We start from the raw sequence: 27673 nt of genomic DNA, 5'->3' as shown, positions 1-27673 counted from the left end.
CAAAAAAAAACCTGTAGCCCTCCCCTAACTTGCAAATTTTCTAGAAAAAATAGCTAAGGACACTCTCCACTAAATTATCCTTTAAAAATATCGAAATCAGTTCATGCATTTAGAAGTTACGATGCCGTACACACACAGTGGTCAAACACCCATCTTTTTGCATCGGAAGATAAAAAATAGGGACGAAATTCATTGATGGATAATAGCAGAATTTAGGTTCTATTACTGACATAGTGAACAGAACACTCAAGCAAAGATCGAATCCACAACTTCTTTCTTTCCGGATCAGTTTCCTACTAAAAAAATCATTGAGAAGTACGATGGATGTGCACAATTCTATATTTTTAACTGTTATTCACAATTTTGAAGTTTTACATCCGAAGGGTAACCGACGAAACCCTTCAGTGGAGTGTATATTAAACTATTGCCGCTATAACAAAAATAATAATAACGCTATAATAGTAAAACTAAAGTGGAAAATTAAAAACGACACCAAGCAAATTTTAAAAAAAATATCATGCTGGTATTGAGTATGAGGGGACTACGGAACCCATCACGTGTGAGTCCGACTCGCACTTGACTGGTTTTATTATAATTTATACTAACTAGATTGCTCAGGCTGGTCCTCATTATTATATTACTTGCATCCGTTGGCAAACGGAAAGATATTTACCGCGATAAGAAGAACCACCGGGAAGGGGAGGGGGCTTAATTCCTGACGGAAGTGTGTTTTTTATTTAAACTTTTTTAAACTAAAAATCTATCTCCACTTAATTTTCACTATTTATGGAAACTCATTTCCGTAGGAAAATTTAAAGAAAGTTTTAAGGATATGTTTTATTTTTGAATATTATCTCTCTTGAGAATCTTTAAATACAAATTCAGAATCTAGAAAAAAATTCTAGTAGCTCAATGAATTTTTATAAAACAAAAAGCTATTTCTTGGTTGAGCGGAAACTATTTCATCATAAAAGTACACCTTAAGGATATTAAATCACAAATTTTCAAAACACAACAAATATCTGTTTTCTCCGAGGGGCTTTGGAAAATCTGTTACCTTTACAGATAACCTTTATTATCATTTTAAACGGAATATACGCAGCAAATATCGAACAACATAACCTAAATCTGTTGGGATTATGAAATAATTCGAAAAGCATCGGATATTCGTCACTGACTAGAATATCAATTTTTCATGAAACCTTTTTTCACCATAAAATCTCTTGATAATCAAGCAAAAATTTATTTTATTTTTACAATCAACCAACATTTAAAATTAATTATTCAATTTTATTTTTCAAACAACCAAAATTAATGAATAAAAGATGTTAATCTACCCCTGAGAATATACAACAATTTTTTCTTTTGTACAGCATAGCGTGTAACTGTAATATAAAAATAAAAAACCCACATACACCTTGGAAAAATTCCCCAGATGAATTGAAGAAGTAAAAAATAAACTTGACCCTTACTTTAATGTAAAGGTACGTCCTCTTTGTATACAAGTACATAAAATATTTACAAACACCAGTAAGGTTAAACAAATGAACAATAAATCTTTAAAACGGGGGATGTAAGAGGGTAGGATGATATTGTGTGTTAATTTTTTTTTGTTTTATTAACAATTGTCTTGACTATTATCTGTTCAATGCCCCTTGGTTTGATTTGTAACGACCTAGTGATTTTTATTTCTAATTAATCTTAACAAGATCAATTAGATCTATGGTTACCATATCCGATAGATTACTTTAGCTACGCCAACAACTCTCCGATTGTGTATCTTATTCTGGTTGTTTTATTTGTTTCTCTACAATTTATGTTAATATGTATAGAGCCCCTATAATTGATTTCGGTACCGAGAAATGACCCCGGGTCTCCTAGATATCATCCAGGTAAAATATTGATAATAAGTTGAACAATAATCGAAGAAATTTCAGACAATTGCAAAGCCAGTAGGATCGTTAAAACTACAAACAATCCGATATAAAAAAAGGTCTTTATTAGTTGGAGAGAGTAATGTATTTGTGATATTGCTAGCTACAAATGGTCAGTACATTCTATCGATACTTTATTAGTGTTGCGAAAATGAAATGTCTATGCCTTTGAAAGATCTAGGAAGTATCTAAGCTATTATATGACACTTGTGCGGAGGCAAACATGCAGAACGTTTGTCCGTACCAATGCGTCGCGGCTATTGAAGAAAATACTACAATAAAAAAAACGAAGCGATGTTTCATTTTCTCTCTAATTGTCTCACCTGTCGTTTAATGTGGTATGACATCTCTTATAGATACTAACAAGTCGCAGAAACTAAGCAATGAAGTTTGAAAAATTTGAACAGTAAGCCGGATTTGAATGCGGTTTTCGGCATTCGATTCGTTAGAGCATCAGGAAATTTTAGCCCTAAATTGATTTATAAGCAATATGCATAAATAATATGCATTTCATAATTGCATTTTAAATTAACCGTAAATATACTAAATTCACAATTTGGCTAACAGTGATAAAAATGATTCCAAATTTGTTGCACTTGTTACTCGGTGTTTTTTGGGATTTGAATATCGTGGGAGAATTAATATCCTAGGTACCTGGACTATATAGCGAATTTCCCGAAAACTCCAGGAGACAACGGAGATACCGTTTACTCTGGGCCCTAGGTACATCGGATACCTAGGCGCGATATTCGTGTTCAGCGCCCCAAAGAACTCCGTGTAACAAGTTTGGAATCATTTTCATCACTAAAAAGTGAAAACAAATAATTGACTGAGTTAATTGTAGAAATACCATGTATAGACAGTGTTTATGCGCAGTCGTTTGTTTTTTTGTCGTCACGTAATTAACAAAAGATATTCACTTTTAAATAGACACACACACAACTGATATTCCTATATTAATACATACTATAAAATTTGCACCTAATTAACGCCTTCGTGGGTAAACAATGATGTTTACAAAAAAATGTTTCAAACCAAAGTTTTTTATTTTTTTATAAGGAACATTTTTTACATTTAAACTTTTGTTCTATCTCTAACGGTTTACAAGATGGGTCCTACGGACCCAAGACCCAATTGACCTATGATGCTCATTTACGAACTTGACCTCACTTTTTACGTCCTGAGTACGCTGAAAAAATTTCAGCTCGATATCTTTTTTCGTTTTTGAGTTATCGTGTCCACAGACGGACGGACGGACAACCGGAAATGGATTAATTAGGTGATTCTATGAACACCTATACCAAAATTTTTTTCGTAGCATCAATATTTTTAAGCGTTACAAACTTGGGACGAAACTTAATATACTATGTATATTTCATATATACATGGTATAATAACTGAATTGTGAAATTAGTATATTTACGGTTAATTTAAAATGCAATTTTAAAATTCATATTATTTATACAAATTGCATATTTAAAATTTCTTATAAATCAATTTAAGCCACAAAATTTCCTATCGCTCTAACGAATCGAATGCCGAAAACCGCATTAAAACCCGACTTACTGTTCAAATTTTTCGAACTTTTACCGTTTTTAGTGTTTCGTTTCTGCGACTAAACTATTTTGTCAAAAAAATATAATTATACCATTGATTTTCGATTGATCAAGTATACCTTTTTTAAAAGATAACCTTTTAATAAATGGATAGTTATTGTCCCATTAATCTTTCGATGGGTTTCGTTTAGTAAGTAAATATATGCGTACGAACATAGGAAAGTTATGAAGCTAAAAACTACTATACTACGCGTATAGTAGTAATATTTATATAGTAAGTTATATACCTAAGCATAATATTTTTTATTTGTACCTGTATACGAAGAACTATCATGCTACATGTACGTCACTTCCTGAGAGGCAGCTCGGAAGTCAAGGTTTGCTTTTCGTGAGTTGATTATTAAAACATATTTATATTGATAGCAATAAATATTGTATAAAATTTATTTATATTTATTTCAATTTATTAATAATGAATCGTATTTTATTTTATTGTAGAACGTAGTATAAAATATGTAAATTTTATAATCAATCCACTTTATATGCGCCTCTACCTTAATTTCCACCACCTACTACAAATTGACCAATAGGGTCGATTCTTAATATTTTGCTTAGCGTCCGAGATGGTTAGAGATATCGAAAAAGTTGCTTAGAATATTCTTTTATACCCACATACCGATTTTCATGACAAAATTCGGGATTTTAATTTTTCCATTATTGTGGTCTTTACTCAAAATTATTACAGATTTATTGAAATATTTGAATCCATATAACACTATTAAATTATGAATTTGTCCAGTTTTACCATTCCCTACCACACAAGTTTAAAAGTTTATGTTTTAAATTTACAACTAGTGTGCTACAGAATGTAAAAACTGGAAAAATTGATAATTTCATATTGTTATGTATTCAAATACTTCAATAAACTTTAATAATTTTGAGTAAAGATCATAATAATGAAAAAATTAAAATTTCGAATTTTGTCATGAAAATCGGTATATGAGTATAAAAAAATATTCTAAGCAACTTTTTCTTATAATTTTGTTCGATATCCCTAACCATCTCTGACGCTAGACGAAATATTAAGGATCGACCTCATTTGTCAATTTGTGGTAGGTTGAATTTAAAGTTCATATTTTGGTTAAAAAAGTGAACCATCTATATAACTAGAGTAAAACATTTATAAGATACAGTGTGTCGCATTTAAGATGAAGACACCTTCATATTGTCGTTATTTATAGGAGTATTGATTTAAAATTTTGCACAAAATAACCGCAAAATTTTTGCCTTTTTTTAATTTGTAGTTGTAGCACAAAACGGTACGACGATCGGAAAATGCCATCCTTTGAATATTAAAGACGATCAAATTCTGCGTCGAATAAACATATAAAACTTAAAATTTGGTTTAGTGGTATAGTCGAAATCAAAAGTTAAAAACCGGAAAAGTTAAAAATCTCACTTAAATTTGGCGCCTTTCCGAAACCCCATATCTTTGAAATAGATACTCTTGTTGAAAAATCCATAGGATCAAAGAAACACTTCACTATTGACTGACTTTTCAACTTTTCATAAAATTTTTACTATTCATTTATGAAAAGTCATGTCATATTTTTAAGCAGCTTGACATATAATCAAACTAACTTGATATCAGCCCGCTTCACTGAGTTAAAAGTAAAAGCCACCGCTTTATACCCTCCACCTCTTTTGATCTGACTTATCAACGTTCCGTAACACTTGAAGGGATTGTTTTCGCAGCTAAAAGATATGCACAGTTTTCAATTTTTTAAATTGCAAAGTTTTCATAATTCATTGAGTATATCAGAAAAGATAGCCATGAATGAACATTTACAATTAACAATTTTTACAGAAATCTTAATTTTATGGTTCAAAATGATAATCATAACTCTGCTCCATCTGTGATAATCATTTTGAACCATATACTAAAGACTTCTGTAAAAATTTAAAATAGTAAATGACAGATTAAATTTATTTAAACAAAATTTTCTTTTATAGTATTTATATCTTTTTAATTTATAGCTCATGTGTTATTCTAATATGTGAGCTATATTGCTGTACAGTTTCATAAAAAACCATTCGCTAGTTTTAGCGTGAAAGCCTAACAAACAAACAAACAAACATCATTACTTTCACATTTATAAAATATATCTAGGGATACACACGATTCATTTAGTAATAAATGATATTGTCCAATCGTATAGATTTGTAGTATTATAAATATTAATAAAAAAACACATAATATTTATTATATGTATTTTGTGTAGTTGCTGTTAGTTGTTCATTATTATATTCTTATAGTTTTCTTCTACAATTCTGGCATCTTCTCAATTGTTCCGATAAATACTACATATTTTATTTTATTATTTATATTTATTTATTTATTTAATTTTATTCAAATGTGAATGTACTCACTCTTCCACGCATCTTATGATTTTTAAATACAATGCCTTCGTTTTAATAGTAATATACAAACAATAATTATTTACCTACGTTGTTTTGCTTTTACTTTTTAAAATCATAATAATTATTTTATTTATTAATAAATAATAATTATTAATGCTTTCATTCTATTTAAATTTTATTGTTAGAAAATTAATATCGAGTTAAAATATAAACAATTTACTTAATTATTTTCGTAGAATGAGGTACTTCACAGTGCATAACTGATCGAAATAATAAATTAGAGAATCTTGGAATGGAGATAAAATTCAGACATGACCTTTTTTTAAATAGTACCCAAAGCAGACATGGGCGAATTATTTTAAATCGAAGTCACCATTGTTACAACTTCATTGTGTGCCATAAACTTTATTGTGTGTCTCTTTATCCAAGTCTTCATTGCTCATTGAAGAGGAAGCGAGACGTGTATATGACTCTTCTACCTATCTCAGTCTCTCTTATAGTAAGGAGATAGGTAGAAAAAAATGTTGTCTCTCTGTCTTACCCGTATTTTTGGTTATCACTGGTTAGGTTCACTGTCTTACTCGTATTTTAGATACAGAAGTCTCAGGGACTTCTCTAAGCCACGTTTGCCCATGCCTGACCTACAATATAAACTGCCCTTTCAAAATGTTTATGACAAGACCTGGAATCAAAATAAACATCGATTGATAACATAAGAGACTTCAGCAATTAAATAAGTTTTTTTATTTTATTCTTGCAAAACAACTTTTGATATATAATCTATATGGCATTTGCGGGTTTGGATGTCACCAATTGTTATTTTTTTTCTTTCTATTTGTACATTTAAATCCATCATATTTTCGTGGTTATTGATGTTTTCCAAAAATTGATTTCGCACGATATTTTGGCTCGATAACGAACTTAGAAGCAATAAAAAAATTTTAGGGCAAAGGCCCATTAATAATCAGAAGAAAAACCTAGCCTATAATATCAAATGAGCGACCACACGAAACTGTGCAGGCAAGAGTCGTTGATCGGGAGACCTACAATAATATTTAATATGAATCTTATGTCTCCCCGCAATTAAAACGATTGTTTTAATGATCATTGAAATGAAAACACAATTTTATTGTTTCGTCAGTTGAAAATTAAAATTTTAATTTACAACTCAAAACTATTTATATATTAGAGTGGGCTGAGAGGCCCAGTTGAGTTTGTTTAAAATAAAAAATAATTATTACAAATTCAAAATCAATTAAAAATATTTGAAAATATTATAATAATAAAGTTATTATTTAAAATAATTGGAAATATAATAACAATCACAAATGAAAATTTATTAATTACTAGAGTGATACCCACCCGCTTCGCTGGGTTTAAAAGTCAAGATTGATAAAGATTGCTCCCGCTTATCCCTTTTCTATAACACTAAATAATGGTTTAGTGTTTTAAAAAGGTAAAATACATAATTTTTTTAAATGTATAATAGTAATTATTTATTGAGTATATCAGAGAAGATGGCCTTGAAATATTTTATATTGACTATTTTTACAAAAATCTGTAATTTATGGTAATTTCAAATGCCAAATTAAATTTAATTTTTTCAATTTTTTTTAAATATATCTTTATAAATTATAGTTCATGTGTTATTCTGATATATCAGCTATATTGCTGTATAGTTTCATTAAAAAACATTCGCTAGTTTAAGCGTGAAAGCGTAACAAACAAACAAAAGAACTAACAAACCAACAAACAAACATGCTTACTTTCGCATTTATAATATATAGAGAAGAGATGTTCAACATATAATAGTTAAATATAGCAACCATAACACAGGAGCAATATAATATATAAAAGCAAAATTATTTCTGAAAATTGCATATAAACTATGGTAATAATTTATTTAAAACAATATTTTGATAAAATCGAAAATTTTGTTTAATTTAAAATAATAAATTTATAATTGAGAAAGCACACTCAGAAGCTGCAATATGGTAAAAATTAACATGTAAAAAAAATATGTATATATATAGATTTAGATAAATAAACTTTATACCGATTTATTTTCAAAATATCGATAAATTTTAAATTAAAATATTTGGTTCTTATAGTACACAAATGTTCATTAAAATAAAATCAAGGCTAGAAAAATAATAACATCACTGATTATCATTCATCAATCGGAAGCCTTAAGTTAAACATAAAAATATAATTGTTATTATTATATGTATACAGGCTGTTCTATAATTGACTGCAGATTTCTTCATTTTCGGAAAGAGCTGAAGAAAAAAGAGAGAAAATGCTCCTGACCAAATTTCGGTCTGAGGGCTTATTCGGAAGATATGTGTATGGCAAAATTTGTTCATTCACAACACCAATGATCGTCAGTAGACCGTAGTAAGAGTCACTTAATAACATGAAACTATGAAAGAGACTTTAAAATGATTTAATTTTTTTTCTTTATTTAATTATCAAATTATTACCACCTTTTTCGATTATTATTACGCTATTCTGCTAAAACACATATTATAAATTAGACTCCTCCCTTCATATCCCTGGAGTCAGAGGTATTTTATTTTGCAAATTGTATCTTGTACAGAAAATCTTACAGATTTATATTTCGTATGTGTTAAAAAAACCTATTGTTCCAATTTTTGTATACCCTCTCCCATTCCAAAGAAACATTCAAATATATCTATATTTTGAACCAATTAAAGCTACGTTATTGACAGTTTAACGTTTGGGAAAATTCCAAAAATGTCATTTTGAATGTTAAAAATTTAATTTTTGACCTTAACAAAATCCTAAAATGATGTTTGAACAATATTATATAAAGTTCTAATGAATAATTAGAAATTGTTTTTGGGAACTAAAAATTAATTTTAAAGTCACGACTCCAATCAATTATTCCCTTGTGAGCAATTGAAGAGGACGTAGTGGACGTCAATGAATCGATTTTTTTTAGCTAAGGATATGGCTAGCGTCGAGTTCAAAACGTAATTGCTCACAAGAAAATTATAAATTGGAGTCGGTATTATTAACTATTTTTAACCCCCGAACCAATTGGGGTATTATAAGTTTGATCGCTATGTGTGTATGTCTGTCTGTCTGTAGCATCGTACAATTTAAACGGATGAACCTATTTTGATTTTTTTTTCGTTTGAAAGGTAATTTATTGGAAAGTGTTCTTAGATATGTTCCAAGTGAGAGATTACGGTTTCGTACCCGAAAAATTTGTCGAGGGTTTTTTAAATTTCGTAAATTTCACTTGTTTACTAGTTTATGCATTTTTTGTCGGTTCTATTTCTTGATAGAATACAATTAATTTCAACTGGTTAACTTTCGTGTGATTTTCATAGAGATCGGGTCTTTCTTTTTGAACTCCACCGTACTACTACTTTTTTTTAAATATTTTTGCATATGGCACACATGAACTATTGTTTGCACATTTGTATTGCAACTTGATTTAAAAATGTTTGAAATCCAACATTTTTCATTTATGTTTCATACATCCAAACAATAAAGGAATTTGGAAAAGCCATTAATTTTCTGGATTTAAAAGTATATTTGAAAAATAAACATTTTAAATAATTTTATTGAATTAATTAATAAATTGTATCGAATAATAAAATTTTTTTATATAAAACTTAGTTGAAAGGTTCCAAAAAAATATGAAATTACAATTCAAAGTGCCGTAAAAGACAGGAATTCGCCAGCATTTTTCTATACACTTATTTCTACTAATTTAATAGATTTTCTTATTCGTTTTGCACCCAATTTTTATGTTCACAGAAAAGTAATTTTAGCATTTTTGGAATTACTATACTGAAAAATTTTCCCATACATTTCTTAACGACCTTCGGCCAAAAACACTATGTAAGCACTTCTTTCAAAACGACAAAAAAAAAGATTAAAATAGAAAAAAAGCCATTTCTAAATCTTCTAAGATATTTTAATCTAAAGCCCTAATGTACATATACTATAAAATTGATATTAACCCAAATATATACAAACATGTGATATCTCTAATCTATGGACTAAGATTTAGAGAGACTTAAAGATTAAACAAAACAATGTATTTTATTCATTGTGGTATGGATTAGCTATGCTATGGTCTGGCATTCGTAGGTATTATTTTACAGAAAGTTCTGAAAATATTCAGAGTGGAAGATTTGTCGTAGCACAATACAGTTTTATTCAAAGCGTGGAAGATTTGTTTTAGCACAATCCAATTTTATTTGGTAATAAGTTGAATGTCTATTAAATATAAATTAAAATTTGGCAAATTTTATGTGTTATTTTGGAACATAAATATCATATTTTGTTGGTGTTGGCGCAGGAAACATATTGCTTTGGAGTAAAGAAAGTAATACAAAGGAATGCTTAATGTCATTTAATTTCTGTGTATTTCAAAGAAGTTAACCTTTCAGAGTGATCAAATAAGGTTGAGTTTTATATTTTTCTTCTTAGAATTCCAGGCACTATGGATGGTCAAATAGTCATATTTTCTGGATAATAAATACAGTTAGTGTTAATTTTCATTCTAAACGAAAATAAAATATAAAAAGCAAGTAAATAAATTCGTAAAAAATTGTTAAAACAAAGTTAAAAAATTAAACAAATATTTTCTAAGAAATTGTCTGAAATGGGTCCGATAAGCATTTTGTTTAAGAAATTTTAATAGATCCTTATGCATTTAATGGTCTTATGAATCCGATTTTGGTTTTGGTTTTGTGCTGTACCAAAATTGAGGTAGACAAATTTTTCGCGACCTTTTCTCAATTTTCTTTCTGTATTGAAAAAATCACAAAAACATTTTATTTCGAATTTCGATAAAACTCCAGAAAAAATACAAAGGTGGCGGTAGGTTGAATATTTTTCATCCTTTAAGCGATAGATCGAGATTTAATCATCGATTTGTCAAATAAACTGGATATTTGCCATTTTATTAAGGACGCTCTCAAAAAATCACTTTTTTTGAGAATCATTTTTACATCGTGTATATGCATTCTCATTAATGCCCTTATATAAGCACGTAAATTTTTTAATACCCCTTACGGTGTTAAATTTTTTGATTTGAGCTGAAAAAGTTTGCGTTTTAACATATAAACCCTTTTAAAGGTAGGTATGTTTTATTACGTAACAAAGCTAATTTTCTTACGATTAATTAAAAAACTAACATTTTTTTAGTTGAAGGCACGATAAATATTTTCCTGTAAAGAAAATTATAACAAGCGGCACTCATTTGTCCATATAATACGTTTAAAGTGATGCAATTAATGGCACTTGTATGTCATTTCTTCTATAGATTCTAAATCTTTAGGCATCAATACATCAAAAACCATTTTTAAACATATTTCCTGACTAAACTCAGCGAGCTATAACTAAGAAATGGTATTAATCTTGAATCGTTCACAAACTCTCGGTATAAAAGGTAATATTTTGTACTTCCATATATATATGTGTTTCGGGGTCATAGAACAATAATCAAATTACCCGTGTATTTCAGCGTTTTGTATGTAGGTATTACATGCAGTACACTTATTATGTATGTAGTTATGTATGTACCTCTATACTAATAGCTACAAACACATATTTGAATTAGTTTTAGAGTTAAACACAGTTGTAGGTACATATCTTATAACCTAATCTCTCTTAATTTCAAGTCATACTATAAAACTGATTTAATTAAAATGTTCTCCTGTTCTATTCTCTAAAGCATGTGCTGCATTAACCTATTAAAAAATTGTGATATAAATATGACTACTACAAATATGTATATATCCAGTGGTTAAAGTTTGTCTATTAATTCTTGACTTATACACAATTAATAAAATTGGACTGGGAGTTCGAAAAAGGAGAAACAAATTTATTGTTTTCATTAAAAAAAAAAAAAGAGAATTAGGAATGACACTGTGTGTTAGCCCCCCTGAAATTAAAATTACACACCCGATAGGATGGTTTTATCCATAATTTCATGAGTTGGTTTTGAAATGAAACTGATACTTTTAAATAGAAGAGATGTTAAAATTATATTTTTAAGTAATTTTAAAATTATAAATTTTACGTGAACGAGACGATTCATTATCAATAGAATCTCGTCTCATGTGAAACCCTATTCAAGAAATTTGTATGTTGTAATTTTTTCTCATTCTTTAAGTGATGCAAGGCTTTTTTTTTTTTTAGTAGATAAAGGTATAGATTTATGTCCAGGCCAGAAGTATCTCCATGTTATGAAGGTGGTAATTGAATCGGCAGTGTTCTGTTAAGAGTCCCACCATCTTTCTCAACTGTGTTTTAGTGAGTTTCAGCTGAATGGTCTAGCTGTGATTATACACAACTTGGACTGTCGCATACCCTACGCAAAGTCCCAGTACTCAAGATGGGCTTGGCGTAGACATTACTTGGTTTGGTAAATAACGGAACATCTTGCTAAGAAAAATGACTGGCTCAGGTGAATGGGACGTTTGTGACGACCCTTTTCGTGTCAGCAAGTCCGCTGCTACGTTCCCATTAGCGATATAAAGATCAGTCTGACTGTATTATTTAGTGCTTTCTGAGAAGATATTGATATGTGTTTCACTATAACCTTTTGTGTTGCAGATCTGCGTACCTTCTAGCTTTACGAAAATTTCTGATTGAAAAACTGATGCATATTGACCAAGAGGAATCAATTCCTTTATTCTAGATACCCCCGCATCATATATAGATAGGGGCTTAGATCTAAACGCGTATTCATTTTTAATAATGTTCCATGCATATAAACGAGAGCGCAAATTTATATAATGAATTCTCTAACCAAAAACTAATTTTTTGGGTGGAAAAATATGAAGCATCGATCAAATCTTCTATACAAATCGTGTTGACAAGCTGAGTTAATAAGTTTTTCTACATAACAAACAATTTTCGTATTTCTTGTTACTTTTTTTCTTGAAAGATATTTCACATCAACAGTGTCAAGTAAGACAGTTAATTCTTGAACATTATAGTTCTTTTACAGGGCGGCCCATCATTTCATTAAATGAATTTCTAAAAAAGACAAATTAATTTTGCTAAACATTGTTTAATATTTAAAAATTGCAATTTCGTCATTATTTGTTTATATGACAAAAAACCTAAAATTTTCTAAAATTTGACAATCAACTTAGTCTACTATAATAATAAAGCATAAAAAAATATTACTCGATCTAGTGTTCCAGTTTTGTAGGAATCAAGGACATCAGATGAGATGAAATAGATGATACTTAGAGAGCTATCATTTTTTGGGACAATTTGAAATATTTTAATTGCAATTGAAATATTTGAATTGACTTTGTTCTTTAGAATTATTGTTTTGAATTACCTAATTATTTTACCATTTCACTTTTCAAAATGAATTGAGCCAGGTTTATTTGACCATTCACCTCCATAGTACCTAATTATTTATATGTTGAAATTATACGTCATGCCTTTTCCAAGCTGAATCGAATTTGAAGATCATCGCCAATTTTTTAGTTTTTTCAAGTACGGAACTCTAAGCTGGCACTTGACACAGCATTACACTCTCCGTAAAATTACCTTTCTAATGACACCAAAAAAAATTAAAATCGGTTCATTCGTTTAGGCGCTACCATGCCACAGACAGACACACGCACATAGGGGTCAAATTTATAACATTCCTTTTTTTAGTTTCGGGGGTTAATGAATAAAAAAAACTCTGAGTACTAATTTTTAACCCTTGCAAAATAATAATATGATAGTATTTAATAATCGACATAAAAGGCTTTCGTTAAAAAAATTTTGTAAAGACTAATTGCATGCATAGACTTGTGTGTGTTTCTGGTGATAATTCCTACCGTGTACGATGGGCCAGTCTGTAGAAGAATGGACAAGCAAGTGATTGTTATGTTTATTAGTATTTTGATGATTTTTCATCAAGAATAATAAATTGTTTCCCACAAACAAATGAAACAATAAAATAATGTCTCTTGACTAGATTAATTTCGAACAATAAATAATATCTTCAAGTCTTATTGTATTTTAAAAAGTATATCATTATATAGTAAACGAGCAGTTACCCTCCCGCTTCGCTGAGCAATTTTAATTTTTAAAAACACAAAAGATTTTTTTCTATTTCGCGAGCCGTACGTACTTTCTTCCGACAGATATCCGAATATATCGATTAAATAATATCGTTTTTTTCTGTGTGACAAATAGACAGATGCGAAAATGTAAAATTTTTATAAGAATTTTGTAGGAAAATAAATTTTTTAATCAATATAATAAATATTTCAACAGGCGATTTCGACAGAAACACTTTCGAAAAAATACTACATTTCACGAAACCACTCCTAAATTTTTGATTCTTTTTGATATAGAATTTTTATAACTGACTAAAGTAGATATGTCTTGAGATAAGTGGAGGTTAGCTCTTCACTTGACAAAGAAGTGCAAAATTTTATTAATTAGTTAACTGGATATTTTAAAATATACAACATTTAATGCATTCACTAATTAAAACTTGTATCCATATCTCCGTTATATTATTACGTGACAGAAAACCTCATAATTTCAATTAAAATTGACTTTTCCTTACATATACCCACACAAAACTTGATTAGTGATGAAAGTGACGATAACACTGTTGATTAGTGATGAAAATTGAGAATTTTCCAATAGATGTTCATGTATAACATAGAAATTGTTTTATGAAGTGAAAATTTTAATTAAACATTGTTCTAATATACACGTTACGTTGACAATGGAAAGGCCACACGTTTAAAACTAAGAATGAGTCTTATTTTAATCTTATATGTATTTATATAGTCCCTATTATTGATTAAATCAATTTTGCCTGGCAATGGATATTTAACTCTGTACGCAACTACGTTTAGACGAAACTGAAACACTTTTATTCGAGAAAATTTTTAATTATCCAGCTTTTTTATGTTTGAAGCGATCACAAATGCATCAATTTGTGAATTGATGACTTAGATTTTTTCTCATTTTAATAAGAAGAATTTTGAATAGCAAAGAGAAAAATGAATGTGTTTATGGGGCATTTTTTCTGCGTGCCACCAAAAGTGGAAAAAGTGGAAGTTTTTTCTATAAAACTAACATTTACAATAATTTATTTTGTGAATTTGTATAACAGTATTAAAGTTCTGATGTTTGATCCCAGTACCTCCAGCTTAGAAAGCGAGTATTCAACCTCGATAGGATCTTACAGAACTGTGTTTTATTGCTTATTTATGCAATTGAGATATTATATAGACCGTGAATTAACAATGAATATTATGATAATTATTACCGAAGATCAATCGTGGCTCGAACTACAAATTTATTGAAATCAATTTAATCGATTTTCGTATTTTATGACTTTTTTTTTGCCTATCGTATGAGTTAAAAAAGTTATTTACAAAAAGATTATAGCAGGAATTTGTATTACACTTTTCTCAATATTCATTTAACTATCGTTGTTTTTTGCGTATACCCTTTATAAGGATATACCTACTACAATGAATGAGTTTATTTTCACAAATAACAATAAATGTTATTTATAACCGTAATTGGCTACAAAATCCATCGACCGCCATCAGCAAATAGTCATTAATATTCATTAAAGTCCGCCTTTTAATTACAGTTACAAAATCAGCACAAAATTAGATAATTAAAGGTGATTTTAATTGAATAGTCAATGGTTCCCCCTATTTACTATATAGTATACATAAAGAATAGTATAAATATGAAACATTTTGATCTACCCGCAAAACTCACTATAAGTACGTTTAATACGTACGCTGTAATTAAAAAGTCAGGTGATTTTTAATTACATTCACACTTTTATTTTTAAGATCTTGCATGGCAGCTTAAATATCAAAGAGCTTTGCTTTTAAGAAAATAACCTTTCAATCGAAATAAAATCTATTGCAATAAAATCAATTGCCGCTGGTTCGTAAAACTTGCGTCATCGGTGATTGTAATTAAACTCCTCCATATGGACCGATTTTGATGAAATTTTGTTTCAGTGGATGAGAGGATGGTTTACATTCAATATTCGGTCCCCTACAAAATGTTTTTGTGGGTTGCACCAAAAAATTAAAACCCATGAAATAAATGGTGGAAACGCATATAGTACATTACATCTTAGTATTCAAATGTATTTATTTGCGGTAATCAGGTATTGTGAATAGATATTTATTATAGGTATATACAAGCGCAGCGACCTTCCACTCCCAAAGGCAATTTATTTCAGATTTTTAAAACAGTTAAAGCAGAATCTTCTAAAAAATCTTCTAAACTGCAAAAATTTTCATGTTTGCTTAAAGAGTTAGTCTGCATTTCGAAACTTTTTTCATTTGCACCTTTTTAAGTTTCCAATGCTGGTTCTACAACGAATTAATTCAGTAAACACGCCAGAGTGATAGTCAAGCAACTTTCAGAAAAGCTAATATTAAGAGAGCATACGCTTTTCTCCCCAAAGTAAAATTGTCGAATATTTTTTGTAGTTCTTATTCTAATAAGAAGATAACCGACTCTCCAATCCGCTTTCATCCGACACTGAACAAAGCGACGTGTCCATAGTTTGACACTGTAAAGTTTGAAATTTTTAAAAATGCATTTTTAGTGTCCTACCAGTGTCTTGCGTGTCAATCCACCGTGCCTTTGTTAATTTGATTACCTTTTCACTAAAATATTGCTCATTTTCTATATCGCTCTTACTCAGTGTTGTAAGATTATCTAAGGATAATCTTACCACACAAATATTATAAACTTTTGAAATAAGTCAAAAAATGTAGACCAGCTTTTTTACCTATTAAATATCAAAGAACATTAAAATCAAAATACAGTTATGATCCCTTACCTGCTTCAAAATTATCTTTCAGTCGTTTCCATTGCCTTGCATGATGTACTGAATACACAGCGGCCACAACAAAAAATAATATACATGCACATACGGCCATAGCTAATACAATCGCTTGCCAGTCCCAAACTAATGTTTCCACATTCGAAAACGGTGTTTGATCAACTTGTTGTGTCCAAATCAATTTTTGATGATTCACAGTAAGTAGATCACTACCACGCACACTATTACTTTCAACACTTTCATTCATATCACTAGGATAACTACTTGTTGAAGATGATACTGTCACAATGCTATTTTGTTCGCGATCCAATTCAGTATGATGTCGTGTATTGTTATTGGCATGTCGCCAATTTTCATCGCCATGTTTATTATGATGTTGACGATATCGATGATGTTTACTTAAACGATGTCGTCGATGCGGTTGCACTGCAGCCTCAGCATCGTGTTGTGTTGTTGATTTCGAATCATTCTCATCATCGACCGTAAATCGATGATTATGATGGCGTCGATGTACTGTGTCCGATGATAATGAGTGTGATGCAGCCGAAGATTCAGAATTAAAGATTGTTCTTAGTTTTGATATTGGTCCACACTGTGTATCGCGATGTACCTGGCATGGACGCAGTACAACCAAATAACCTTTTGGCGCTAATTCACTACATTTTGTACAATTTAAACATGTGTCTAATTCACTATTCCAATACTGGATACCGGGTGGACATCGTAATGCACTGATTTGTTGTAATATAATTAATGTGAATATACAATAATATGATGAAACCGTAAAAAATCTTGTGGCCGTGAATGGGAAGCCCATAGGCATCACCTGGAAAAAAATAAAACATTATTAATACTTCAATCTCGTGGTATGAAAAAATTGCTATTAATAAAAATAAACCATAAAAACTATCTTATGTGGTGCAATTCAGTAATATATGGTATCCCAAATTCAATAGAAGTCTGAAACTATTAAATCTCACCCAAATTCTAATGGGCAAGATAACGCACAAAAGTCTTTCAAAAAATATGCACAAAAGTCTTTCGTAAATGCTTTCAACGTAATTTATTTCGAATACTGTTTTTAATTGGAGACAGCGTGGACCTCCTAGCGTGCCTCTGTAGAATCGAAAATCTCAAATACAAGATACAATTTCAAAGCAGTGTTATATTTTATATTTTAGAAGAATCTATGTTGGGGGAATTTTTAATTTTGAAAATTACACTTTTTTTTCTCTTTTATCCATGGGATTTCTATTTCAAGGTTCCATTGATCGATTATCCTATCAATATGACATAACATTTTTTGAAGACCCGGTATAACAAAAATGTAAAGTTCTTATTCGTTATTTAGTTTATTAATCCTCAGATATTAATAAAATTATTTTCTACACATGTTTTTACTAAATTCAAAATGTCAATCAATCACAAGAACATTAAATACAATAATGCCACCTTTTTCAAAGCTATTTAATACTACTGTATTTGTATTTTGTATTACTGTAGCCATTTAATATGTATGTCAAAATTTTAGACCTTTTAATACTTTGGACATCGTCATTGGATGGACGGACATTTAACACCAAAATGATTTGTATTATTTACACAAAGCTTCTACATACAGATAAACAATTTGTATCTGTTTATTCAAAGAATTAGAACTTTTGTGTATGAAACATAAAAACTTTAGTCAATAATATATACGTAAACTTTTAAGGTAGCTAATAATAGTAGGTACATCTACTCTAAAGGTAGCAACAAAAATAATACAAGTAAACTCGAAAGTTAAATATTGAATCAATCTTTTATAAGTGTCATCTGTTCGGTTTTAGATACTATTCAGCTCTGAAACTTTGCATCCAATTTTCAGAAACTCAATAAAATGAAATATTCCTAATTTTTCCCCCGAAATGGATATAACTGCGATCGGTACACTTTTGGATACTGTACTTTTGGGTACAGCTTTGAAACTTACATATAGTAAAGTGAGTTGAATAAAATCGATAAGTATGGAGACACTTCGTTAGGTAAATTAATCATGTGAGATATCTGTCATGCGAGACATAAACTTCAAGTTTTTCGACTTTGGTAAGTTAAATAAAACCATCCTCTCGGTCCAAGCTTTAGTTTACCCTTAAGGCTTCTTGTAGCAAAAGCAAAACAAGAGGACTTCCAAACCAAACTCTAGCTCGTAAGTTGCTGGAAGTCGATAAATGTATGTTTCTACATTACAATAAATAGGTGGAAATAACTAAATTGTAGATGGCATCTCAGTCGAAATAGTATTACTAGTAATACTTTACAAGTGGATCAAAATAGCCATTGGCTACAAATCTCAAAGCTCATAAAATAAGTTCATAAAATCATCTGATTAGTCCATTTTCGGTTGTCTGTCTGTCTGTTGTCTGTGATATCAAGCTGAAATTTTTACAGCGTTGCATGAGCAACATAGGTCAATTGGGTCTTGGGTCTGATCCATCTTGTAAACCGCTAGAGATAGAACAAAAATTTATATGCAAATAATGTTCCTTTTAAAAAAAATCAACAACCTTTGTTTAAAACATTTTTTCGTAAACATCACTCGTTACACGTGAGAGCGAAAATTATGCGCAAATTGTATAGTATGTACTATATGTGAATATCAGATATATATGTGTGACATGTATGTATGTGTAATGTGACAGAGCAATCAACACTGTCTATACATGGTATTTCAACAATTACCTCAGTCAATTTTTTGTTTTCACTTTTTCTTTTTTTAATTTAGATAGGTTCTATTTTTTATGATCACAAACGTCTAAATAAATATAAACACATAATACTTTTGAAATATGAATAATTGGTATTTTACTTTATAATGTGTATGACAATTAAGAACCATTAATTTTTCGTATGTGACAGTTTTTGGTTAATGTATTTTCTGCTCTATTGTAGTACATATTCACGTCATAAATTTTTACATATCTGCTATCTGCGATTTTTTTTTACTTGAGTATGCTTTTCTTTCTTATTCTGTTGTTAAAGAAAATACACTGAAAATTGTTCGTTCGTTTGTCTACTTGATGTTCTGCATACCTCTCTTACATAAAAATATTTAAAAAGATTGTAATAAGAAATTCATTTGAATCCCCGATATTATACATTTTAATTTTTTTTAAGTCTTTCTGAGACAGTAATAAAAACCTATAAATTTCTCTAATAGACACAGAAATAACTCCAACTAATTATTTAATTGAATTTTGAGTAGTTGCTGATCAAGGGCAAAGTACAAAATCATACATATGTCACATTAAAATGCCAAGGTCTACAAGGCCTTACAATATGAGCAAAGAGCGAGATTTAATTCCAATAAGATCATCGGAGGTCCAATAAGAGAATTGTATACCTAAATTTTATAAAATCAAAAAGCCCCATTTATAATAGGGTACTTTCGGTAGTGAAAAATAAATTATGAAATTTGAAAAAAGTTAATTTATGTTCTGATTTCGAGTCATAAAATCACATTTTTCTTTTATAATATTAAAATTAAAAATCGTAATTTTTAAACTGTATATCACGTCATCTAAAACGCGGACAAGCCCTGATGTGATATCATATCGGTATTAACCATACACCATCAGTTAGTTCAGTGTAGACAGGTGGGTATAATATATTAGTAGATAATAAATATTATATTTATTATAATTAGTTGTCTGTGAATATATCTGTCAAACTTATCTGTGTTATTTCGTACAATGATATCGATATTACGTCACCAAATTGGATGCGACAGATTAAAAAAGGTTTAAAATTTAATTTAAGTTTTTGGCAAGAATGCGTGTGTATTTTTCCGAAATAAATTTTTGATGGCTTTTTTTTGGCAAAATCAACAATTTGAAGTACTTTTTCAAATATAGTAGAATACCCTATTGTATACCTTAATTTAATAAAATCAAAAACCCCATTTATAAATGTTAATTTTATTTTAATGAAAGAAAAACTTCACAAACTCCCAGCATATCAATGATGGAATAAATGAATTTTTATTTTAAATGTAATAAATTTTCACAAAGAAACAAACATTCAAAAAAAAAAAAGAACTGAACATGGAACACATAAATTATTTCCCTTCAGGTATAATAATGATATCCACAGGAAATGATACTGATATTATTTTGCAATTAGTATTTATCTACAAAAAAGGGTAATTAATATTAAAACCGTTGTTACAATAATGAATGCGTATATAAAATCATTATATATCTATAATTACCCTCGTTGATGATACACATGTATCATTAATTTATAATTTTCCATGAGAAAAATGTCAGTTTTCATCATTTTCATTAACATTGTTTCACATAGCTATCTATATATATGTATACATAATTTAGCGTTATATGATTTATTTTCGTAAATGATATATTGATTGTACAGAGTGAATTTTTAAAAAGTTTCCACCTTTATATTTCGAAACAAGATGAAAATAAATAAAAAACTATAAAACATGCAGTGACTTAAGTTAAAGAGTTCTTTTGGAAGATCATGAAAATATAATGATTATTTTTTTTATATGAGGAAGTCTTCTTTTAATGGGAATAGTCAAACAGGAGTCAATTTTTATTTTTTTGGAACCACTAATTTTTTTCCTATCTCAGGTTTTTGCATTTAGGTTTCAGCTATATTTATGGTTCAAATATCTCCACGGAAAAATTTTTTCAAAATTTCTATCCTAAAAAACGTAAAATCAGGTACCGAAAATTGACCTCTAGAAAAAAAATATTTTCCTAACAAAATTGTTTTTTTACAGAATAGAAGAAAAACTTGCTATAAAATATATGTAGTTTCACTTGGCTGATGCATATTTTTGCGATTTGGTTTCGAAATGTAACGGCGGAAACTTTTTAAAAGTCAGTCTGTATGTAAATTTAATATAAAGTGATATCCAAATAAAATTTAAATTGTCGATCAAAGCTGGATGAGTAGATAAGAAGACAAGTAGCGCAATAGGTCCCTTAGTTTACAATGGACTTAAAATTTAATCAAATTAATCACTTTATTCTTGCAGAAATGTATATTACTTGAAACGGGGGTCCACATCTACTTGAAAACTGATCGAAATATACTGTTACTGGTTACCGCGTGTTTTAAAATGAGCGTGATGGCGTTATATTTGAGTAATCGTTCTGAAAAAACGCAACAGGAAATTTATCGGGCACTATGAACATTTGATAACATTTATAATTATTAAACAATAAAATATTTTGTCCGACAAAAAATACGGCGCCCATGAGCTACCACCTCGAACATGCCGTACTTATGTATTTTTGCTCACTTTTACTGAATTGAATTGAATTCAAATAGATTACTCAAATATGACATCATCCTGTTCATTTAAAAATGAAGCCTTTTCGAAAAAAAATTCGTAGAAAAAAGTTTTGTAGACTCGACAAAAAGAATCCACTCACGAAATTCCAAGTATGTATTCATCATTAAAAACAACCGGTCCCACGGTCTATAGGATTTTTATTATATAAAATTTTCGTTTGACTTTTTTTATGCTGAAAAAACCTTCCCAGACCTTCTTTTTATAGTTTATTCATTGTTCAACCAAAAACATTTTTCTTACTATTTTAAGATCATCATTTTAAAAATGTATTTTAATCTTGGCGAGAAAAGAATTCTCAGAACTACATTTTATTTGGAAAATATATTCGTTTATTTTAAGGCGTTAATTAACTAATTAGCATTAATTTTATTTATTCATGAATTGAACAAAACTTATTTTTAATTACTTTTTGATGATATTAAATTCAGAAAAGAAAATTTACCTTTTGATTGTGTATTTAATGGAAAATACAAATTTTGTATTGAAACTGTATCCGAAAATACTTTTTTGTTGGTGTTTGGAAAATATAAATAAGGTAGGTATTATACTTAGAACGAAAAGTAGGAGTTGCAGTAATTATTTGAACAATTTTGGATTAAGAAATTTTGTTGTTTAAAGGTAAAAAATTAAGCCCCTCGTTTTTATAACTACCATTTGATTGAAGAAGTTTGCTTAAAACTTAAAATAAACCCCAATTCCTAATTTTACGTATGATCCTAAAGTCTGTAACTTAGAAGTGGAACTACTTAGCTATAAGCATAAAAATATTTATAGCCAATTAAACAATTGTTGTCAGGGTTTATTCTAACAGATTTGTGGCCTAGACATTTTGGGTAAAATAATAAATGATAGTTAGTACTTCTCTCTTCGACCAGTGGTGGATTTACACTAGGGGCAGTCGGGGCTAGTGCCCAGGGCGGCAAATTTTCTAGGGCGGCAAATTTTCTAGGGCGGCAAAATTTGGAATGTGAGAAAATATTTTCTATACTATATATAATTAACTAATTCTTTTAAATAAACATTTTATTTTTCAAGAAATATAATTTATGCATTATGTATCAAATCAAAATTTTGTATATTATAATATGGGAAATTTAAGTGAAAACTATTAAAATAGTTTAATTAATTTATTTCCATAAAGGTTTGCAAAAATAAAATTTGATATTTTTATTTTCTGGAATTGATAAATTAATATACTTTTTTTGAAGAATTAAAAATATTTTCAAATTATGTATGTCTTTTTGATAACAGAAACTTTAATTGATCAATGAATTTTCCTAAAATTGGAGAATTATCAAATAATACTAATTAATTTTAATTTAAAAGAACAGTAATAAATAATATGTAATACATAATAAATTTTCTGCAATTAATTAGTTATTCTATTTTTTTTAAAATAAGATATCAAAACTATTAAAATAAAATTTCAGTCATAGGGCGGCATTTTCTAAAGTGCCCCAGGGCGGCAGAAATTTAAATCCGGCCCTGTCTTCGACAGTGCTCATTATAGAAAATATAAATATTATGTTCCTGATCAGGGATGATAGTTCCAAAAACGGGTCGCTTAATTTTTGGACTTTTTGTACATTTCTACAAAAAAACGTTTTGTCCCAAAATTGTCCAGATAATTGTTTGTTTCTGAAAGTTTTTATTATTCTAACGGGCACACTTTTTTATTACCTACATAAATTTTCTTATCAGTTATAAAACCTAAAAAATTTCTTATCTCCTACACATTAAATTATGGTACATGCCCCATAAATTTTTTAAATAAGAATAACCAATTTTTCAATATGCATTATAAAATCTGAAGGTCGATTGATACTGATTCTGAGTATGGGTAGTATGAAAAAAAATTAATTCTTACATGGCAAACAAGTTATTTATAACCTTTTTTAATCATCACGAAAAAATTATTATTTTTCTGTGAAACAAAAAAAATCTACAAATCATAATTTATAAAAGTGATTATTATTAATTCTTCTGTGCTACTGCCCTAAATAAACGAACGATTTATTTATAAAGTATTAAAGTTAAGTTTGTTCTTTTTAAGATGTTTCGATTCCAAAACACTAATGTTACCAAAAAATTGAAATTTTGTTTGTCAATTAATGAGTATTTAACACGCCTTCTGTATAAATTTCAAATCGATTTTCTGTACGATTTACGATAAATTAATTATTAAAAAGAGCCCTTTTAACATGGTGGTATATAAAGTTTTAATAAATTTTGATTTTTTTAGTCAATGAGAGCTTTTAAAAATGTTTTACCATTTACAATAAAAAACTTATCAATATTCCTCAAGTTTTAAGCTTTAAATCATACCAAAATTAAGAACTGTGCATAAAAATTAAAAACTATTTTTTATAAAAACACTGACTTTGAAAGTTAATTTCTCCTAAACCGTACGCTAGAGAATCCATATGAATTTTCCACTAAAGACATATAAAATGATGATTAATTGATTAACAAAATTTCAATTTTTTTTATCATTTTCAATTTACTGTATCGAAATCTTTTAAAAGTTGGATATCAATTCTCTATACGATTTATGAGAAATGTGCCCTTTTTTGATAAATAAAAACTGACTTTGATAGTTAATTTCTCCTAAACTACTCAGAAAAATCTTAAGTAACAAAACAGGTTCCAAAAAAAATTTACATTTTCAATTTCAAAATGAAAAAAATTTTTTGTAGAACAAATTCATAAGGGAATTAACGAAAATTATTAATTTGATATTTTTTATGTAATTTTCTTTCAAAGACAGATAAAATGATAATTTTTACATTCGATTCCCACTTTATCGAATTATTTGAAGCCTTATTGTCTCTTTAATGACTACTTTAGTGATAATTTATGTGATTTATGATGGATAATCATCATCGATAAATGTGACCTATTTTAAAACGATAATAAGAAACAAACTTAAGTAATATTATTCAATGATTTATATCTTAAGTTATTTAATGCTGCTTTGAGTTTAATAATAGTGTCTTTCTTGTAGTAGACGGACTGATTGATTTAGAATTGAAAAATTTTAAATACAATATTTCACTTTATACCAGGATCGTATTAATCAATAAACAAGTAAAAAAGTATTAGACCTGTAATTTGGAGCAAATAATTATTATCTCAATCTTCGACGAAACTATTTCTAGAAATAAAACACGAATATCTTGTGGCTTCTCATAAGAAACTAATTGTGTTAAAATGAATTATCAACAAAACAATAAAATCCGTTTGGAATAACTCAGACGTGAAGCATTACTTAATTTTAAAGTGCAAGGTGGGATAGAAGATTGTGCGATTTAGAAGAAAAGAAACAAAAGCACATCAATATTTTCAAATAAATATTTTTAACATCATAAAAAAGCATTAATGAAAATTATATAAATTGTATTTTCAGGTGAATTATTAATTGTATTTTGGTTTTTTTTTTCTTCTAAAGCGCACATTTTTCTATCCCACCTTGCACTTTAAATTAAGTAATGTTTCACGTCTGAATTATTCCAATCGGAGTAATAATTGTTTTGTTTTGTGTTGATAATTCATTTTAACACAATTAGTTTCTTATGAGAAGCCACAAGATGTATTAACTCATAACAACATTTCAGCTAAAATTTTGAGTAGTTTTTCGATTAGAGCTCCAGAAAGTTTTGTATATACAATATCTGTATAAAGTTCAGATCAACTTCTTGAATTTATGTCTTAATTCGACTCTGAACTTTATTGTATTACATACAATTGTAGGTGTTAGAAAAAGTAAGGTATATAGCTTGCTATACTATACAAGTCCATTTTGAATTGAATTTTATGTGAGTATTTGATATTATGAATAATGTACATACAAAAAGTCATTATAAGACCATATATTACATCTATCACACAAATACGAATAGAAAAGAAACATTTCTATCCTTGTTCGATTTTTGTTTGAACATTTTGCTTGTTAAGCAGTTTTTCGTTGTCGATAAAATGTGATTGAGAAAAAAGTAAACATTACTTGTTGTACCAAATGAAATTTACGGTTTATGTTTATTTCGTCTGATCTATAAGGCTTCTACCAATGCATTTATAAATAAAATATGTATATAAATATAAATATTTCACTCAAAATTTGTGTTTTCCCATGGTTGGAATAGTCCTTCAAAAATAGAATAAAAATAAATAATAGTTTTAACAACTTAAAAAACAAGTTCTTTTAACCAGCTGAACTAAACAGTAGGAACCAATTTCTATAAGTTAAAAACAATGAATTAAGAAAGAAGTAATTTCATATTATCATTAGTCATTTAATGTCAGTAGTGGAAAAAGGCAAGCCATTATAAAATATCTTAAAAAGCACCCCACGCTTTGTTACGATAACTTTTTTTTTTCCTAATCATTCTTTTTTTTTTAATTTCTAGAAATTATTTTCTACTTTTTAGTTCAGCTGGTTACAGCAGCGTGTTTTTTGGTCATTTAAACTATTATTTATTAATATTATAGAAAGTTATCTGCGCTTCCACCATCAAAAATTTTCAGTTAATCGTCCACGGTAACTAACACATTGAGGGAATAGTAGCATTAGAAATAGTTATGGCGGACGAGCCAATGAAGTGTGGGCGTCAGGTCTACTAAAATAAAATAACGGTACTAAAGAAGTTTCCACTTCAATAATATTCTGGTGACTTTTCTTTTATATTGATAATACATAATTTCCCGATGACAACATTAATTTTATTTGAACTTCGACATCTCATATATAAAAAACCCATTTTAGGGAGATTTAAGAATTATCAATCAAGAATTCATAGCTTCAGAAATTTTGAAATTCACAGAAATTGCGTTTGTTGTCCTTTGTATTATTTTTGACGATTGTATATTTCATTTTAAATAAGGAATAAAACAAAATCGTTTCGACCCTATACAACAGTACATAATTCTTCGCCGATAATTTTCATTCAAAATTCTTTGATAGAAAGTAAACATTATTCTACTGGAGTTTTAGGAAAAAAGAGTTATTTTTTAAATGAATACTATAAATTTAATAAAATAAATTTTAAATGGATTACACAGTAAAATCTATTTTCATATAAAAACTCTTCAACTGTTACAACAGTGAACTTCATTCAATTGATTTTAATGCAACTCATATATACAATATAGTGCCAAAACGCGAATTCAGTTCCTTCTCGGAGAATAGACGATCAGAACTAGTGGTAAAACAATAAAATTGCGTATAATTAAGAAAATAGCGTACATTTTTTAATATTATCTGCAACAAATCAAAAATTTGAATCTTATTAGCGAGCTATTTCAAGTTTTAAAAGAACTTTTCAAAATAGAAACGAAAACGCCAGACAAAATAAACATTCGTAAAAGTTCTTGTAACGTCATAATGTTAATTAATAATTTTATACAGTGGATACCATTCAATTAACATTATTACGTCACAACGATGTTTTACAAACATTTTTTTTGTCAGGCGTTTTCGTTTCTCTTTTAAACTACTTTAAAATTATCATGAAAAAATAAAAAATTAAAACAGTTTTGTTATAAAACTTATATA

The 27673-nt window shown here is 28.6% G+C and overlaps 1 protein-coding gene across 1 annotated transcript in view; it reads right to left on the bottom strand.

Annotated features, from left to right (window-relative positions):
• Nucleotides 1-27673, bottom strand: part of LOC123294101 (tumor necrosis factor receptor superfamily member wengen) — a 203237-nt gene that overhangs the window by 145851 nt on the left and 29713 nt on the right. The window contains exon 2 of the mRNA XM_044875186.1: nt 16755-17583. Coding sequence (XP_044731121.1) covers nt 16755-17583 — 829 coding nt within the window. The remainder of the gene's footprint in view (nt 1-16754; nt 17584-27673) is intronic.

The sequence above is a fragment of the Chrysoperla carnea genome, chromosome 2 (assembly GCF_905475395.1).
Source record: "Chrysoperla carnea chromosome 2, inChrCarn1.1, whole genome shotgun sequence".
Taxonomy (NCBI): Eukaryota; Metazoa; Arthropoda; class Insecta; order Neuroptera; family Chrysopidae; genus Chrysoperla; species Chrysoperla carnea.
This window is presented reverse-complemented; position numbering and strand designations above follow the sequence as displayed.